General features: G+C 37.1%; 1 protein-coding gene across 1 annotated transcript in view; it reads left to right on the top strand.

Annotated features, from left to right (window-relative positions):
- Window positions 1-16,818, top strand: part of SLC6A7 (solute carrier family 6 member 7) — a 45,263-nt gene extending 28,445 nt beyond the window's left edge. Inside the window, exons 9-15 of the mRNA XM_087709456.1 lie at window positions 1,453-1,565; window positions 1,661-1,792; window positions 3,293-3,392; window positions 4,097-4,197; window positions 5,159-5,329; window positions 10,696-11,503; window positions 16,439-16,818. Coding sequence (XP_087565582.1) covers window positions 1,453-1,565; window positions 1,661-1,792; window positions 3,293-3,392; window positions 4,097-4,197; window positions 5,159-5,329; window positions 10,696-10,908 — 830 coding nt within the window. The 3' untranslated portion in view covers window positions 10,909-11,503; window positions 16,439-16,818. The remainder of the gene's footprint in view (window positions 1-1,452; window positions 1,566-1,660; window positions 1,793-3,292; window positions 3,393-4,096; window positions 4,198-5,158; window positions 5,330-10,695; window positions 11,504-16,438) is intronic.
- The last annotated feature ends 1,053 nt before the right edge of the window (window positions 16,819-17,871 follow it).

Below are 17,871 nucleotides of genomic sequence, written 5' to 3'. Positions count from 1 at the left end.
TCCCAGATCATTGATAGGAGAGAGATATACACAGAGAGAGAGAGACATAGAGAGAGGTAGGGAGGGATGGAGAGAGAGGCAAAGAGCCACACACACACACACACACAGACACTCACACAAAGAGAGAAAGAGAAAGAAAGGAAAAAAGAAAGAAATAAAAAAGAAAAAAGAAAGAAAAAGTGAGAGAGAGATGAAAAAAAGAACAAGGGACAGAGTAGGTTCCAAAATTTTTTGAAATCCACCACTGGTTGGCTGAGAGAAAGGGACTAGCCCAGCATCTCCCAGTGAACTTCCATGGTTGAACGTGAGTTAGAATTGGAGCTTCCCCATTCCTAGGTTACATCCACCCAACTGTTTCATTGTGCTATCCTTCCATCCTGGAACTGACAGACAATAGTGGCACCCTAAATCTTGCTGCCCTCACAATGTGCATTCTCCATTTGGCTAAAGTTTAATATTTTTGACACATAATTTTTAGAGAAGATGTCGATGCTTGGAAAGATTAAAGGCAATAGAATAAGCAGTTTAACACAAAACAAAGAAGAACAGTACATAACGATAGCCTCTCCAACTAATCATATAATCCATAGACTGAGAAGAGATTAATTTACTTCTTTGTGCATCACTCTGTGATAAACTGTACCAGAGAACAAGCGATCAACAATAAAAGGTTTTAAATCTCATTAGCATTGTAATCCAGAACTTGGCTATCACTAACTGCATTTGTATTTTTGCCAAGAAAAATGGATCATTGTATCCAGCAGGTGTTAGCATTAACTGATAAATCTAGAGCCAAATTAAGTGGAAGTTGTGAAATATATTTCCTGATTGATCACATGTGAGCTATAATTTTTTATCCATATGAATTTCAAAAGAGACCCAGTCCCACACTATTCATATTACCAAAAGGGCAACTGAAAACATTCAGCTACCAACTATGGAGCAGAGCTAGTTTGGTGTAGCAGTTAAGGCAGTGGGCTAGAAACTAAGATTGATACTCGTACTTTAGGCCCAAAACCAGCTGGATGACTTTGGGTCATTCACTCTCTTTCAGCCCTAGAAAGCAGGCAATGGCAAATCACTTTGGAAAATGTTGCCAAGGAAAATGCTTGGACTAGTTCATGTAGTCGCCAAGAGTGAACAATGACCCCAAGGAACAACAAGAACAAGGTGAAACCCCCCCCCCCCACTATGGACAGCAAATGCCTTTAAGTTAGGACCAGCCAGCTTGTTTGCATAGGAGGCCAATAAATAAATGAATAAAATCACACATTGGCAGCCCACCACATCCAACAACCAAAATGCAGATTGTGTGACAATGTGAGCAAGCTGATTCAGTGAGAGCTGCAACCTCATTTGTTCAGTGACTCAATTTTTATGCTCATGAAATCCAGCCCTGATGATGTCTCCTTGATTGCCTTCATAATTCTTCTCATTCTTGGCCCATTCTAGGTCCAGGGTTGGCTTTTGTAGTGTATCCACAAGCCATGACAATGCTTCCTCTTTCTCCTTTCTGGTCTTTCCTCTTTTTCTTCATGCTGTTGACTCTTGGCTTGGACAGTCAGGTAAGGGGAAAGCCTGCTGAGAGGAAAGGATTTAACCATGGACCTTCAAATGAATAGACCTTAAAGTTGATGAGATTGTATGATTTTGTGTTCAGTTTGCCTTTCTAGAAACCATTGTTACTGCCGTGACAGATGAGTTCCCTTATTACCTGCGGCCGAAGAAGGCTTTTTTCTCAGGCATCATTTGTGCTGCGATGTTTCTAATGGGGCTCATTCTCACAACAGAGGTAAGCAAAGTAGATTGGAAGAGATTGCAATAGCTGGGGCTTTAGACAATAATCTAGGGCATAGTTACAAGTAAAACCTGTACTGTATTATAATAAAGGTGCAAAAGAGCAAGGAATGAAGAAGATTGCACACAGTATCTAATAAATTATGTGACACAAGTACAAGAGAAAATAATCAAAGCAAAAGATAGCAATAGCAGTAGACTTATATACCGCTTCATAGGCCTTTCAGGCCTCTCTAAGCGGTTTACAGAGAGTCAGCATATTGCCCCCAACAATCTGGGTCCTCATTTTACCCACCTCGGAAGGATGGAAGGCTGAGTCAACCCTGAGCCGGTGAGATTTCAACCGCTGAACTGCTGATCTAGCAGTAGCCTGCAGTGCTGCATTTAACCACTGTGCCACCTTGGCTCAGCCCATATCTCATTGTTTATCTATTGACAAACAAGAAAACCTCATATTTCAATTTGTTTTGTATATATTAAACAAACTTTAAATAAGTAAATTAATTTCATTTACCTAATAGGTTGTCATTTTATCATCTAAAAAAGATTTGGCTTATCTGTCTACCCAACTAATAGGCTGATTTCTATTAACAGTTAATTGCAGCTAATTAATCCCCAACATTCAAAATCTGAGCAGTGTTTTATCAGTTTCTTAGGACCAGCTCTTTGGAATTTCAGCGTATTCTGACATTTATTCCTTTTGAATGTTTAGGTAATGAAACCTAGCCTATAGATATGCTATTTTGTCCCAAACAGCTTTATTCAGAAACAAAGATTATATACCATTTAATATGTTTTTAAATGCAGCTCTAACAAAATGGAGTTGAGAAGCTATTACTTCCAAATAAATAAATAAATAAATAAATAAATAAATAAATAAATAAATAAATAAATAAATAAATAAATAATTGTGGGGTTCTTGGTGCTCTCTAAGCTTGGTTGCTCTCTTGCCCTGATGATGTTATCTAGTTGGGCGATGAAATGTCTGCAAGGCAGTGACATGCAGTCAGTTGAGGCAGGGGAGGCAGAGCCTCACCACTGTCATCATGAAAAGAAAAAAATTGTAAAAGGAAAAAGGCGAGAGCGGAGGTCAGGCTGAGCTAGTTGCTGCCAGAGTCACCGTGGATGACTCTGCTTAGTGCTTAACTGTTTAAAAAAGCCTCTTAAAAAGCACCCTTTACGGGAGGAGGCAGGAGAACCACGTGCCTCATCTAGTCTGACTTTAGGCATTTTATGATCACTTGAGCAGAGTTAAGCAAGGGTTAAAAGCTTAAAAATTCCTAGTTGCATGTCACTGCTGCAAGGATATAGCCAAGAGACAAGAATCCCACAGTTTCACCCTGAGCTATAAATATACTCTTCCATTGAGAAAGAAAGAAAGAAAGAAAGAAAGAAAGAAAGAAAGAAAGAAAGAAAGAAAGAAAGAAAGAAAGAAAGAAAGAAAGAAAGAAAGAAAGAGAAAGACTTTGGACCTTTTCTGGCTTTTTCTCTGCAGGGTGGAATGTACTGGTTGGTGCTACTGGATGACTACAGTGCTGGGTTTGGGCTCATGGTGGTGGTCATAACTACCTGTCTGGCAGTAACACGTGTTTATGGTAAGATATTTTTGCAATTGTTATAAAGTCCCTTTTTTAAAAAGTGAAATGAGAAGGGCAAAAATGTATGAGATGTAATTTGTGGAGCAGAGATTTGGGGATTAAAAAAAAGGTAGCCAAAATCTAGGATCAGTGGCATATGCTTAAAAATCAGAATACAGAATAACAGGGTTGGTAGAGACCTTGGAGGTCTTCTAGTCCTGGGCTGTGGATTGGCACCAGAAGTGAAGCCCCATTGCTGAATGCAGGCAGCACATGAAACCACACCTCCCCCAGTTTGGGGAAAAATCTCTCTCCTGGTGGCCCAAAGGTGGGGGCACTGTTCCAGTCCAACCCACTGCTCAGGCAGGAAAGCCTATTCCATGTCACATGAAATCACATGAAGCTGATTTAAATACCACATCATCTTTCACATTACAACCCAGTGGTTTAGACTGCTGAAGAAATATAAAAATATCGTTTGGAAATCGCAGACTGCACAAACATATGCCTGCTTACCTGGAAGTTATACTCACTATACTCTGTGGGACTTCCTCTCAGGTTACAATCTGATGCATGCTTACCTAGGAGGAAGTCTCACCGAACATTGAAAAAGGTTTAAGTAAACATACATAGAGCCGAACTGTTAATCTGTTCGTTTCAATCAGATAATACACATCTGACTGAACAGTGTCGTTGTTTCCCATTCCTTTTCTTCTCTGTAGGCATGAAAAGATTTTGCCGTGACATTCACATGATGCTGGGTTTCCAACCAGGGATATACTTTAGGGCCTGCTGGTTGTTCCTGTCTCCAGTAACAATGACGGTAACTATAGTTGCTCTGAAGCATTCTTTCCTCTAGCTCTTCTTATTGTCCCTATGTCTGCCACCCATGGATTTTTTAAACATATATCCTTGTTGCACTGTTCCTTCCCAGGAGATTTGAATCATAGATACTTTTGAATTTAGGAGCAATGATTACATCGGTATGAGTACTCAAGGCTTTATTGCATGGCAGTGTGAGAAAACAATATAAAAAAGCCATCAAGGAATACCCGATATTATTGGAAGAACATTAGGGGGGAAAGGGGGAGAATGATCTTGCACCCCTTCTTCCAGTCAGGGAACTCCAAAGAGATAAAGACAACAAATGCCTTTTACAGCTGGCAAACATGGAGCATCCTCCTGATTGGATCTGCATGGATGTTCAATCTCATTGGGATTTTTTGACCAGCTCATATGGGCTCCAAACCATTAAAAGAAAAAAATCACCCTTGTTTTCAGTGCCTTCATCTCACTTGATTTCGCTAAGGGCAAGGAGGATAGTTTTATCTTATCTTTTTCTAGGAAAGCTTTGCCTATTCTGCTGAGGAGGAGAACATCCCAAGGTTATGGAGTATTTGTTTGTACAAGGTGGTGATGAAACCTCATCTACTGAAGTTGAGGAAGTTCCCTTTACTCTACACAGGTGTTCCATACCAACGGCAGAAAAAACAAAGGATAACCCTTTAGTGACTAAATAAATGCTAACTTCATTCCATATCAATCCCCACCCAACCATTTATATGGGAAGAGAAAATTCTATGTAGCTAAGGATAAAAGAGTATATCTGACTATCTCCTTGATGATGTTCTGCAGTGCCACTACCCTAATCCTATGTAATTAATATTGCATCTGTTAAGGAGTATGATATATATCTAATTAACTTGTAATATCTAAGTTTTAAAGGAAATGAAAACTCCCATGGCAGATTGAATGGTTCTCTGATGTCTGGCGTTCTGTTTCAGGCCCTGCTTGTCTACAGCATTATCAAGTACCAGCCTTCAAAGTACAATGGGACCTACTGTTTTCCATCTTGGGCTGAGGCTCTGGGCATCCTAATGGGGATCTTCTCTTGCCTGATGATCCCCATAGGAATGCTGTTTGCTGTGCTCCGAGAAGAAGGAACACTCTGGCAAGTAAGTAACAAGAGGAAAACCATCCAACCCAAAACACTAGAGTAATCCTGTTAGGCTAAAACAAGCGAAGCAGTTATGCAAAGAGAAAGGGAACATTTGGGAACACAAATGTAAAACTGTTCTAGGACTTGTGCTAGAGTTGTAATGGATTTAGTTCCATAGCAGTCTAGCAATAGCACTTAAACTTATATACTACCTCCTAGTGCTTTACAGCATTCTCTGTGGTTTTACAGAGTTAGCATATTGCCCCCAACAATCTGGGTCCTCATTTGACTGACCTCAGAAGGGTGGAAGGCTGCGTCAACCTTGAGCCAGTCAGGATCAAACTCCTGACTGTGGACAGAATGAGCCTGTAATACTGCATTCCCACCACTGCACAACTAGAGATTCTTCATTTCTCCTATTAAGATATTTTGTCCCCCATTTTCATCAACATAGGTTTTGCAAAGACAGTCCCCAAGGGAGAGAATGAGACCTGGGTTTGCAGATGGCCCACCTCTGCTCTGTTTTTCCTCATTTTATTGTCTGACTGCCCAATTGAAACATTATTTACTGCATTTTCTCATCTAGTCAGTTCTAATGCCCATGTGATGTGGTTTTGTGGTCTTTCTGTTTGTTTTCTTCTGATAGCAGGTATAAAAAATCCCAAACCATAATTTTGCATTGTTAAGACCCAAATCATATTTTATGGACCAAGGTGAGCAAGGTGTTGGTTGCATTACAGAGATGAAGCATCAAAGGAAAATAATAATTACACATGTGAGGAATTTTGAGGGTATAGAAGTGAGAATTAGCCCCAATCACATATTTCCTATATTTTCCTCTACATTTTAATCTCAGTTTTGGGCAGTGATGTATGATCACCTTTGTAAAGCTCAGCAATGTCTTCTTTTCTCTCCTTTTTGCAATAAGGAGAGAAACTGGAATTTTCACTGTGATTGTTAATGAAAGCTTTCGGATTGAAGCCAATTAATATTAACTGTGGTCTAATCAAATATGCACTTTTAGGTCTACAAATGGTCTATCTTTGTCATAGTTAAAGTTAAACACAATTTAGAGAAGGCATATCAATAACTCTGGTTAACTGAAATCAAATCTGGAAGCTTTTGAACTGATACCTGGGCAGGAAATGCTCAGTGCTCTTCCAGATTTGTTCAAATTTGTTCAGTACAAGTCTGAACTTTAGCATTACATCTGGAGGGTCATTATGAACTCATACAGTTCATTCTATTCATACAGTTAATAGATAAAGAACATGGCCACACCCCAGCTTTACTGCTTGCAATCATTTTGCCCACTTGAAGGTCAACCCATCATTCTTTCTCTCTGTCCTACTTGTCTGCAAATCCAGTCGACTTTCAACATGGTATTACCTGTATAGTTATGAGTCTGGAATTCTCAAACTGCACCTTCAGCCTATTATTACTCGGCCAACTGAACCCATAACTAAGCTGTTGAAAGAGAAGGCTGTTGAAAGAATGCTCACTCTCCTTGCACAAAATCCATTGTTGGATGCATTGCCCCTGAACCTTCCAGTGCTCTGTGAGTTAAAAAAACATAGACCTGTCTCCTTCCTTCACAAAAAAGGAAGCAATCGTTCCTTGCTTCTGTCTCCAAAACACCCAAAAGACCATGTGTTTGGTAATACGACTTTGTGAGTGTTGGTCTGCTGGCTTAGATAATACTGCTTCCACCTCCTCTACCTAAGAAGCGCTTGCAAGGGAGAGCTAATCTCTGATTGTCAGCAGAGACAATGAGAATATCCTTAGGCTCTTTATTACACCAGATGAGCCTTGAACACAAGGTGTGTGCCAGGAGCATGGCAGGCCCTCTCTCCAGAATGAAAACAAATGCTTTCAAGCTCTAGAGCAGTCTTTCTTAAACTTGGTAATTTAAGATAGGTGGACTTCATTTCCCAGAATTCCCTAGCTGGCTGGAGAATTCTGGAAGTTGAAGTCCACATATTTTAAAGTTGCCCAGACTGCTCTAGATGGACAGTAGGATATAAAGTCCCGCCCAATTCTTAAAAGAAGGAGAAAAACAAGACCAATTTTCTGAAAGCGATAATGAATTCCTTTTTTTTTTAGATATTTGCAACTGAGTTCAGGTTTGCAATTGACATGTTTTATTCAATAGATGCAAGAAAATAATTTTAAAAAAATACATTATGCCAGAAATAATGATTTTTCTTACTATTTAGGCAAATACAAAATATTTTTCCCTAGCTTTTCATTTAATATATGTGAATGCTAACCAGCCAAAGCTAAAAAAAATATATTCCTGCCTACAAAACTTGAAGTTTCATCTCTTAACCTGTTGCTGGCTATTACATATTTAAAACAAGGGGACCTTTCTCTTGCTTTTCATATTTCCTAAAATTATGTTTGTTATTATTAAGATAGTATTATTGATATTATCCTTCTATGCAAGTGCTCAGTTTACATAAGGCAAACTGATCTTAAAAACTTTGCTTCCAGCCCAAATATATTTTGCCATGGGAATTTTAGGCAGAAGGACAGTAATTGAATGCACAATTTTTATAAATGCAAATGTTCAATTACCAATCCCTGGTAATTCCCATTTCAAAAACAAAGGACATAAGGGAAGATAATGAGGAAAAAACTTTCTCTGCTTGAGGATCTGTCATATTGCTGTTATTCCAAGAAGTCACTTAAATTGATATAGATATCAAGGTAGCTTCCTATGTGTCTTTGGCTTTTTTGAATGTGTATAAGTTTTTAACAATCAGAAGTTGCTTCCGTTCATAAATAAAAGGCACTGCATATATTTACAGGGACACTTAGTCCTTAAAAAAGAACTCTTCAGAGATACTTCGGTCAAGGTGACCCATAACAGGTCTTTTGACAGAAACTTAATTTTTTAAAAAATGGATCTCCAAATTCACAATAGGATAGTCACTGAGTCACCCATTTCAATGACAATCCTGTTTTCCATGGAGATCTTTTGCTTCTGATTTTATGGTATGTAAGTGCAGAACCTGTCCCTGATGTTAATCATCAATTTATTTATTTTATTTTCTGTCACATCCCCAAAGTTTTATAGCTCCAGGGATATATTTCCCTTATATAATTCTTTGTACATTTTGCCCTGGATAGAAAAGTTCCCTCTTTACATCCATTTTATGCTATTATATTAATAAGATCATTTTTCAGACTATTATGCTGAGGCAGAAGATGACCTCTACTGGTATATATGTAGACTGCAAAGTGATTGTCTGTAGAAAGAGAATGGAGTTCAGCACTTTTGCATTATGTGCTGAAGTCATATGGTACTGCTAGTCATCTCCCTTACGTAGTGTATGTGAGAGTTTTGAGTATTACAGGGGTTCAACAAACAAATTAGCTTTCTGCAACCTGGTTCAAGTTGAGTTGATCTCCAAAGTCCACTTTTTACCCAGCCAGCAATTTACTAGACTAGAGCTGAACTATTAGATACCTGAACTATCAGAAGGATAGCATGGCTCCTTATACCTTCCTCTCCACTTCACTTGGGTTTGCAAACTACTCCCAATAATGGTCAAATATACCTTGTTTCCTCTCCATGTTGATTGCATATGTGCAATCAACAAGCTGCTCTCACGGACCATAAAGTAAGAAAAAAGTTATGGAATATAGCAACAACAGAAGGTGTAATGGCTCAGTGGTTCAAGACCCGACTGCCATGCATCTGGGTGAGCTCCTGTTACTTGCTCCAGCTCATACCCACCAAGCAGTCTGAAAGCATGCAAATAGATGAATAGGTACCACTTCGGTGGGAAGGTGCTTTGACGTATAGTCATGCCAAATGATCATAGAAATATATTTAGACAACACTGGTTCCCTCGGCTCTGAATCAGTGATGAGCACCCACCCCTAGAGTCAGACACAACTTTTACCTTTATAGCAACAATGGGCATCAGATGACCAAAGTAACCCAGGTGGTGCTGCTTGGTCCCTTTGCTACTGCTCTCTATTGCCAGATTCTGAATGATCATATGAGGGACAGACATGATCCTAGGGTTGAATCCTAAATACATCAGCAATATCTGAGTCAATTAATTTTTGTTGCACAAAATAGTATTATTGATTAGTTTTCTTTTACTGATTAGTTGATTATTATTAGTTAATACATATCCTTGATTAGTTTTTCTTTATTCTTGGAAATTTACCATATTTTTCAGAATATAAGACACACCTTTTTCCCTCAAAAAAGAGGCTGAAAATCTGGGCGCATCTTATACACTGAATACAGCATTTTTGCCTCCTGAAACCCCGCTCCCTTCACCAAAATGGCTGTGCATAGCCTTTAGGAGCCTTGCAGACTGCTCCTGGGGGCTGGGGAGGGCAGAAATGAGCAAAAAATGGGCCGTTTCTTGCTCATTTCTGTCCTCCCCACCCCCCAGGATCACTCTGCAAGGCTCCTAAAGGCTATGCATACCTTTTTAAAGGGGGGGCAGTTTTTGTGAAAAACGGGCCATTTTGGGGAGGTCTACAGAGTGCAATTTTTTTTTTATTTGTGTCTTCAAAATCTTGGTGTATCTTATAGTCCAGTGGGTCTTATACTCTGAAAAATATGGTATGTTTTTCATGTTTTTCATATTATTATATGCAAAATAAATTTAAAACTGCAACTAGTAATAAACATTGTAGTTATTGCTGTCTAGAAGTCACCTTTAGGATTCATCTTCCATGCTTTTACTATGACACTCAGATTAGGAAGGGTGAAAGTTTATGTGAACCTTGGGATAATATAAACATTAGGTAGATTATTAATTGGCACACAGCAATTATGTGGCATATAAGTGAAATATATATATTATTATGGTCTCCGTTACTGTATTTACTAAGTAAGACAGAGTGTGACAGGGCAGGTGGAAGATAAAGCAAGGAAACAAGGAAGAATGTTGATACCAGCCAAAGTTATTGGTACCTCAGCTGTGCAGGTGTTAGGACCATATTAGCCAAGTAATTAGATCTCAAAAAACATCCTACAACAAAACTAGAATTTTTGTATCTGAGGGCTTACAAGTCTTGAGATGGCCTAGTGAAATCCCAAGGTGGAACAGAACTTGGGTGCCATAATTCCTTATAGTTTCAGGAGAAAAGAAATGCAGAAATTTCCAATTTTTTGAACTGCGATATTGAAATCATTTCTTATGTTAACAGCGGGACAAATATTGTAGATTACTACAAATGATATGATTAACTGGGCACTAGTTTAGATTAACTAAAATCCCATCAAAACCCACAAATAAATGGCAGATTTTGTTAATACCCATGAACAGCAAAATAATTAATTCCTAGCTACTGTAATTTCGTTGGGATGTGCTTATAATGACAGTGATTCATTTGTTCATTTACCTGCAGAGAATTCAGCAAGCTAGCAGACCAACTATGGATTGGGGTCCTTCTCTGGAGGAGAACAGAACTGGAATGTATGTGGCCACCCTGGCAGGTAGCCAGTCTCCTAAACCTTTGATGGTCCATATGAGAAAATATGGAGGGATAACTAGCTATGAAAACATAGCTTTTCAAATTGATAAAGAGATGGAAGAGGATGAAGAAGAATCTATCATATGAAGAAACAGTCTACCTATTCACATCAGGTGGTGGAAGGCAAAGAGATTGTGGGAAATACTCTGCCCAACTTTGCACTTTGGCACATCAGTCCAATCAGCAGTCTGTTTCCAGATGCAGCCAAAGATTGCCTATTCAGAACCTTATACTGGTGCATTTGGCTGTAAATCCCAATGTTGTTGAGGTTTCTGTTCAATGTGACAAGATGTGCAATGAGCTTGTCTTAGTGCTTTGATGCCTGATGCAGGTCACTCATCCATGTTGTCCTTGCTGCTGTCACCAAGAATGGGTTTCTCAAATTCAAAATAAGTATACTGTATGCTAGTTCCTATTGTATTGATCCAATCTATTTTCCTGTAGTTATATGCTTGTACTTCTTTATCCACAAACTTCCTCATTCCATAGGAAACATAGAAGTTTTTTTATCCAGTGGACCACTTCTCAAAAACCTTCCATTGTTCTATCTTCTGTGGTGTAATAAATGGTAATTTTGCATAGTACCTGAGGAGTTTGAAAATAGCTTATGGGGTGCATTCCTTATAGAAAGTCAGAGACCTTGGACATGTGTATGAATTGCAAGAAAATATTCAATATCACAGTAAGTATAACATTCCAAATCAATTAGTCTAATTGTTAAGTCTAGGATAAATTAAAAGATACAGAGGAATTGTTTTGGGACAACCATAAAATTCAATGTATAATGTATTCAGTCTTATATTGGTTTGACGCATATTTCTAGAAGTTAGAAATAACTAACAAGGTCTCTTTTTTCCCAAGGATTAACACAATCTTGGGAAGCAAATTCATGCCAGTAAAAGAAATATCTGCACTAGAAAGGTTAAACTGACTGAAAAATGTCTTTCACATGAAGATACGTTACAAAATAATAATAATAATAATAACAACTACAACCAACATTTTTAACAATTGTTTGTATGGTGACTGGACACTTTGGCGTCTGTTTATAAAGGGGTTAATTTATACCTGCAGAGTCTCATAAATTATCTCTGAAAACTGTAGGAATAAGAGTTCAAATTAAGTACTATGCACATTCATATGATGTTTTAATACCAAGAGGCAATACATTCACTATGTATGAAAACCACAGTCTATGTGAATGTAGGAAGCTATTTTATATGGAGTCTCAGGTGATATAATTCCATGTGACTTAATGGTATTCTTAATGGTATTCTATAAAGCAGTTTCATACAAGGGAAATCACTGATAGAGCACTTTTTTATTTGCAAATTCAAAGTCCTATGCTCTCTGAAACCTGCTGCCTTTTCAGAGAGCATGCGACTTTGAAAATGCATATATATATATATATATATATATATATATATATATATATATATATATATATATATATATATATATATATATATATATATATATATATATATATATAGTGTCACAACCCCTGGTAAGCCCCAATTATGGGAGGAAGCTAACTGCTTCCATCATCTGTCAATCGGCTCGTCACAAGAGTCCATTACGACAGAAGCCCAATATTTTTACTGTTGCCTTTGTTATATTTGTGTTTTTTTATTTGTGCTGATAAATAAATAAAGGGAGACTAGTATAGATCTATTTCAAGCTATTTAGCTCTCATCAGCTAGCCATACCCTTACTGGGATTCGATCCTGTGTTGAATTGCATCTTAGGCAAACGTCTTAGCCATTATGCCACAGGTCTCCTCCTTATCAGCTGAAGCCAGGGAAGAAGGTATATATTTAGTGTCACAACCCCTGGTAAGCCCCAATTATGGGAGGAAGCTAACTGCTTCCATCATCTGTCAATCGGCTCGTCACAAGAGTCCATTACGACAGAAGCCCAATATTTTTACTGTTGCCTTTGTTATATTTGTGTTTTTTTACACAAAAAAAATCGAATCCCAGTAAGGGTATGGCTAGCTGATGAGAGCTAAATAGCTTGAAATAGATCTATACTAGTCTCCCTTTATTTATTTATCAGCACAAATAAAAAAACATATATATATATATATATATATATATATATATATATATATATATATATATATATATATATATATATATATATATATATATATATATATATATATATATATAATGTGTGTGTGTGTGTGTGTGTGTGTGTGTGCCCCATCAGTGATTTTTCTTGTATGAGGTTGCCTTATAGAATACCATTACATCTAGATCACTGTTACCTGTATGAAGTTAAAGTGGCTACAGCAATTCAAATGGGGGACTTTCCATACCTGGAAATGTCAGAATTCTTGACTACAAAGCATTATCCATATTCTTTTCTTTCTAAAGAATGATAGTATTATAAGTGGATATGGTTTAAGTTGGTCACATGTAAAACGGGTATAATATGGAAATGTTATGATGGGCTGGCTGACGGCTTAGATGGATGATCGAATGGACTGACTAATAAAGGAATGGTTGCATGGTACAATATTCTCTTTAATTCATTATGGAAACATGTTGGTTTGAAAATTTATTATAAGATGCTGACATTGTCTTGTGCTGAAATCAGCCTTTAATGGGATTCCATTATCTGGAATATAATCATGCATTGCACATATAGTAGACGAGAAGATCAAACTTACTCTTTAACATTGTTCATTAAGAAAGCCAGCATTAAAGATATCTAACTTGAAACATTGATATTGCCAGCAGTGTCAGTTCTGATGCTTCCCTGAGAAGCATTTTACAGTAAAACCAGGAAATATCTCTGATGAAATTTTAATTTTAAATACAGGTAGTCCATTCAAAGTTACAATGAGATTTAAACAAGCGAGTTATGACTGTTTCTCACACTTATAACCATTGCAACACCCGCATGATCATGTGATTAAAATTCAGACACTTGTCAATTGACTCATATTTGTGACGGTTGCAGTGTCCCAGGGTCATGTGATCATCTTTTGCACAAAGGAAGCCAGATTCATTTAAGAGCCACGTTACTAACTTAAGAACTTCAGTGATTAACTTAACAACTGTGGTGAGGAAAGTTGTAAAATGGGGTAAAATTCACTTAACAAATGTCTCACTTAGCAACAGAAATTTTGGGCTCAGTTGTGGACAGAAGTCAAGGACTACCAATATAGGTGCTGGGGAATTGTGAAAGTTCAAGTTCACATGTTTTCAAGTTGCAAAGTTTAAAAACACTGCCTTGATTTGGCCAACTGTATCCTTCACTTTCTAACTGTCACTCTTCAACTGCCAAACTGATCTTTTTCTCATCTTAACATCCTGGCCAGAAAACTGAATAACTATGTTTTTAATGGGCTTTTTAATTATCGCTTCATATCTGTTGTCCAGCCAAGCTCACCCACATTGTACTTTTTCATCTTCCTAATCCTTTTTAAATCACCTGCTTAAACTTCCATGGTATGTAAAACCAAGGCACTTTTATTTGTCGTAGACCTAATACAGAGTATAAATGTGTGATCTCTGACCTATTCATTTGCATTATAGGCTCTCTTAATGGTCACTCTGAATATCCAAAGAAATAAAAATTCAGTGTTTTTTCACACTTGCAAATAAAAGTAATTCACATTAGCTGAGTAAGGGAAATTTTCTATTAAAATCCTTGAATGCACATATGAACATTTTTCCTCAAATACTGCTAAAGGGGGATTTTTTTTAAAAAAGCGTCAACAACAATTGTCCACTGAAGACAATTTAAAGAAAGAATCTGATTTGCATATTAACTTTTGCTGATATGGTGAAGAAAAACAGACCTTGCACATACCTTTGACCCTCAACATGCAACGTGCAATAAAGTGTTATCAAGTATTGCTATTTTCATTGACAATGAAGACTTTGTTACTAATGCAGCACAATCAACCTTCTTCATAGTTATCTAGTAATATTTGAATAACAGGGATGGTCAAACAACAGTGGGATTTTGGTTTATCAGTGATCATATTTTGTTCTCTCCACTTTTAAAACATAGGATAATATGCTCCATTGAGTGTAAAATAGTGTAAGCTAGGTGTGCCAAACTGGCATCCCATGGGCAAGATGAATCACATGCAGGTCACATCACCCACGCTTCACGAAGAGCAAAAATGCTACTAAACACCATGTGACAGCAATGTGATCCAGCAAGTTTGACACCCGTGCTATAAGCAAATGAGTGTTCCTACTATATTATGGATTAACATTTTATAATGATAATTCTTTTTAAGAGAACTGGATGCTGATGGTGACTATTTTGCCAATGTGCCAGTGATTATAGATTATAGACAGATTCTATGCATTAGTCATATAAATTAACACCACGTTGTAATCCTTCCATCATATTTCTGTCCAAGATTATACTATTACATGTAGTAATTTTAAGTTCAAACAGTGCTATACAGATAGTCCTTGACTGACATCCACAATCTTTCTGTTTTTAAGTGAGGTAATTATTAAATGAATTTTGTCTCATTTTATAGTCTTTCTTGCCACAGCTGTAAATCACTGCAGTTGTTCAGTTAGCAACATGGCTGTTAAGTGAATCTGGCATCTCCATTGATTTTGCTTGTCAGAAAGTTGCAAAAGGTGACCCAACCCTAACCTTAACCAAGCATCTGCCAAGCATCTGAATTTTGATCACATGCCCATGGGGCTGTTGCAATGGTCATAAGTATGAAAAATGGCCATAAGTCACTTTTTCATGGCTGTTGAATTTTGAACAGTCACTAAATCAACTGTGGTAAGTTGAGGACTGTAAGAAGACCAAATTATATGGTTTAATGAATCTTTTAATTTCTTACCGCCAGCATAACTTTTTAAATATTCCTTCAGATGCAAACTTTGTATTTAGGGATATTAGGGAATGGAATAAAATTAAAACTTTCCTCGTGGCTATGTTTGTGATTTCTTCTGACATGGGAATTCTATTACTTAAGAAGTATCACTAGAAATACAGTCTGATCCCAAAAGCATTTAAAAGAAATAGCACAATTGCAAACAATCATTTTTGGTTATCTCTTCAATGCTTGGTATTAGTGGTGACCAAACAGAAAACCATAGCTATTGCCTAGACAGTGATGATGGGGTTAATTAGGAATTTACTGCTGTCACTTAAGAAAAAGAAATATTCTATAACAGCTTGAACATAGCATAAAGATTCAGCACTTTAAACACGCTCTGTACTTTTATACATTTGCAAAACAATGTTAAAGATGACTTCTAAAATGATAGTACTGGCAGGGATAAAAGGAGGAAGAAGGACACACATTTTCCCAGGGGGAGAAAGAGGTCAAGAGGACATTAACTTTTCTCACTGAATTGCAACAAATATCAACTCTGTGAAATGAAGGTAGAAAGCTTTGAAGTGCTAGTTGTGAGTGGACAGCAATTTGAATATTGATGGTATGACTGCCCCCTCATACATACATTACAGAATATTCCTTGTCTGCGTCTTTCTCCTCCCACCTTGAAGCAGGTGTTCTAAGAATACATATTCACAACCCAAATTTATTCAGATAGTTTAACTGATCTTGTTTATGGGATTGTTAAATACATGCTGATCAGGTCTCTCCTTGTTTCAGGAAACTGAAATCATATATAGGTCATATAAGGAAAAAGAACCTGAAGAAATATACCTTCTTTTCTGGTTATTTAACTGGATAGACAAAGTTGGAAATAGAAGAAAATTCTTATCTGTTTTCTGCTTACCTCCTTTGTAAAAGAGATGATGAATGATAATAACATCAAACAGAACAGCATATTAAAATAATATGCTGTTAAGAAGAAGATGTTGATCAATTTTGTAAAGTATTTTCAGGAAGGTTTGAGATTTAAATACTGAATATATGTTTTGTGTAGGGGAGAGATAAAGATCTCATATTTATCTATCTGAATCATAATTTGTAGATTTAAGGAGAATGTCTATTTGTTTTAACAGTCAAATAATATTCTATTTCTGAAAAGTTATTTAAAGTTATTAAAATATGATTCAATATTTAATGTCTCCTTCCTTCCTTCCTTCCTTCCTTCCTTCTTTCCTTTCTTCCTTCTTTCCTTCCAATTTAATTATACATTGCCTTGGATAAATATGTTCAAAGTTCTGTTTGTTGGTATCAATAATTTGGCTTTGTTTTTGCCTGTGTCAAGCAATTTGTGCTTCAGTTTGTGCATATTTAGGCTTTCGGCTTTGCAATGCACACACTTTTCAGAATGTCAAGGCTTCCCATAGGGAGAAAAACTCTGTAAAACAGTTCCATGGGACATCAATATTGACAGTATAATAATGGACTCCAGGGGCAAGTGCCTAGTACCAGACATTTCCCAGATACCACTGCTATTTTGCTTCTAGGCTAAAAGAGAACAAATACAAAATTGGTCCAAATGTTCACCATAGTTAAATATGACTTCCCTGGTATCCACCATATGTAACATAGAATTCCTGCACTCCACATGCTACTATCCACCGGACTTATAATAGGTATTCAAGATAGTGTAAAGACAATATATTTTGTCTGTAACTTCCCAAAGAAGCTCTATATGCATGAAAAACTAATTGACTTCCTGTTTTGCTGTATCATAGAAATAACATGCTTAGACATGACTTCTTTAAGGAGATTGATGGCTTTCCCTTTCCTTCTTGTAAATCAGGGCCAGCAGGCAGCTCCGTTGCATACAAGGTTAGGCAAACTAAAACATTCAATTAGCCTTAAGTGCAACTAACATCCCAATGCAATGAATAGAAACAGATCACAGCTAACACAGAATAATGGTTAGGATGTTAGACTTGGACAGTGGAGATGTAGGATTATATCCCCATCTCTCCCAAACCTAAAGGAAGTAGACTCAGTGGAAGCATGGAAACTTATGATTTCTTTAAAAAATTCCCAAGTTGTTTCCTGGACTTTGTATTTTCTTTTGTCATTTCTCTAGCAATTATATTTCCATCATGATGTCTTCATGCAAGCATCTCAAAAGTTGCACGTCTCTAAGAGTGTAAGCTCTGTGTAAGATTCCA

The sequence above is a fragment of the Thamnophis sirtalis genome, unplaced genomic scaffold, assembly GCF_051295495.1.
Source record: "Thamnophis sirtalis isolate CommonGarterSnake01/CBP01778 unplaced genomic scaffold, rThaSir2_p1.2 scaffold_3, whole genome shotgun sequence".
NCBI classification, from domain to species: Eukaryota; Metazoa; Chordata; class Lepidosauria; order Squamata; family Natricidae; genus Thamnophis; species Thamnophis sirtalis.
Note: the sequence above shows the minus strand (reverse complement) of the source record. Positions and strands in the feature narration are given on the sequence as shown.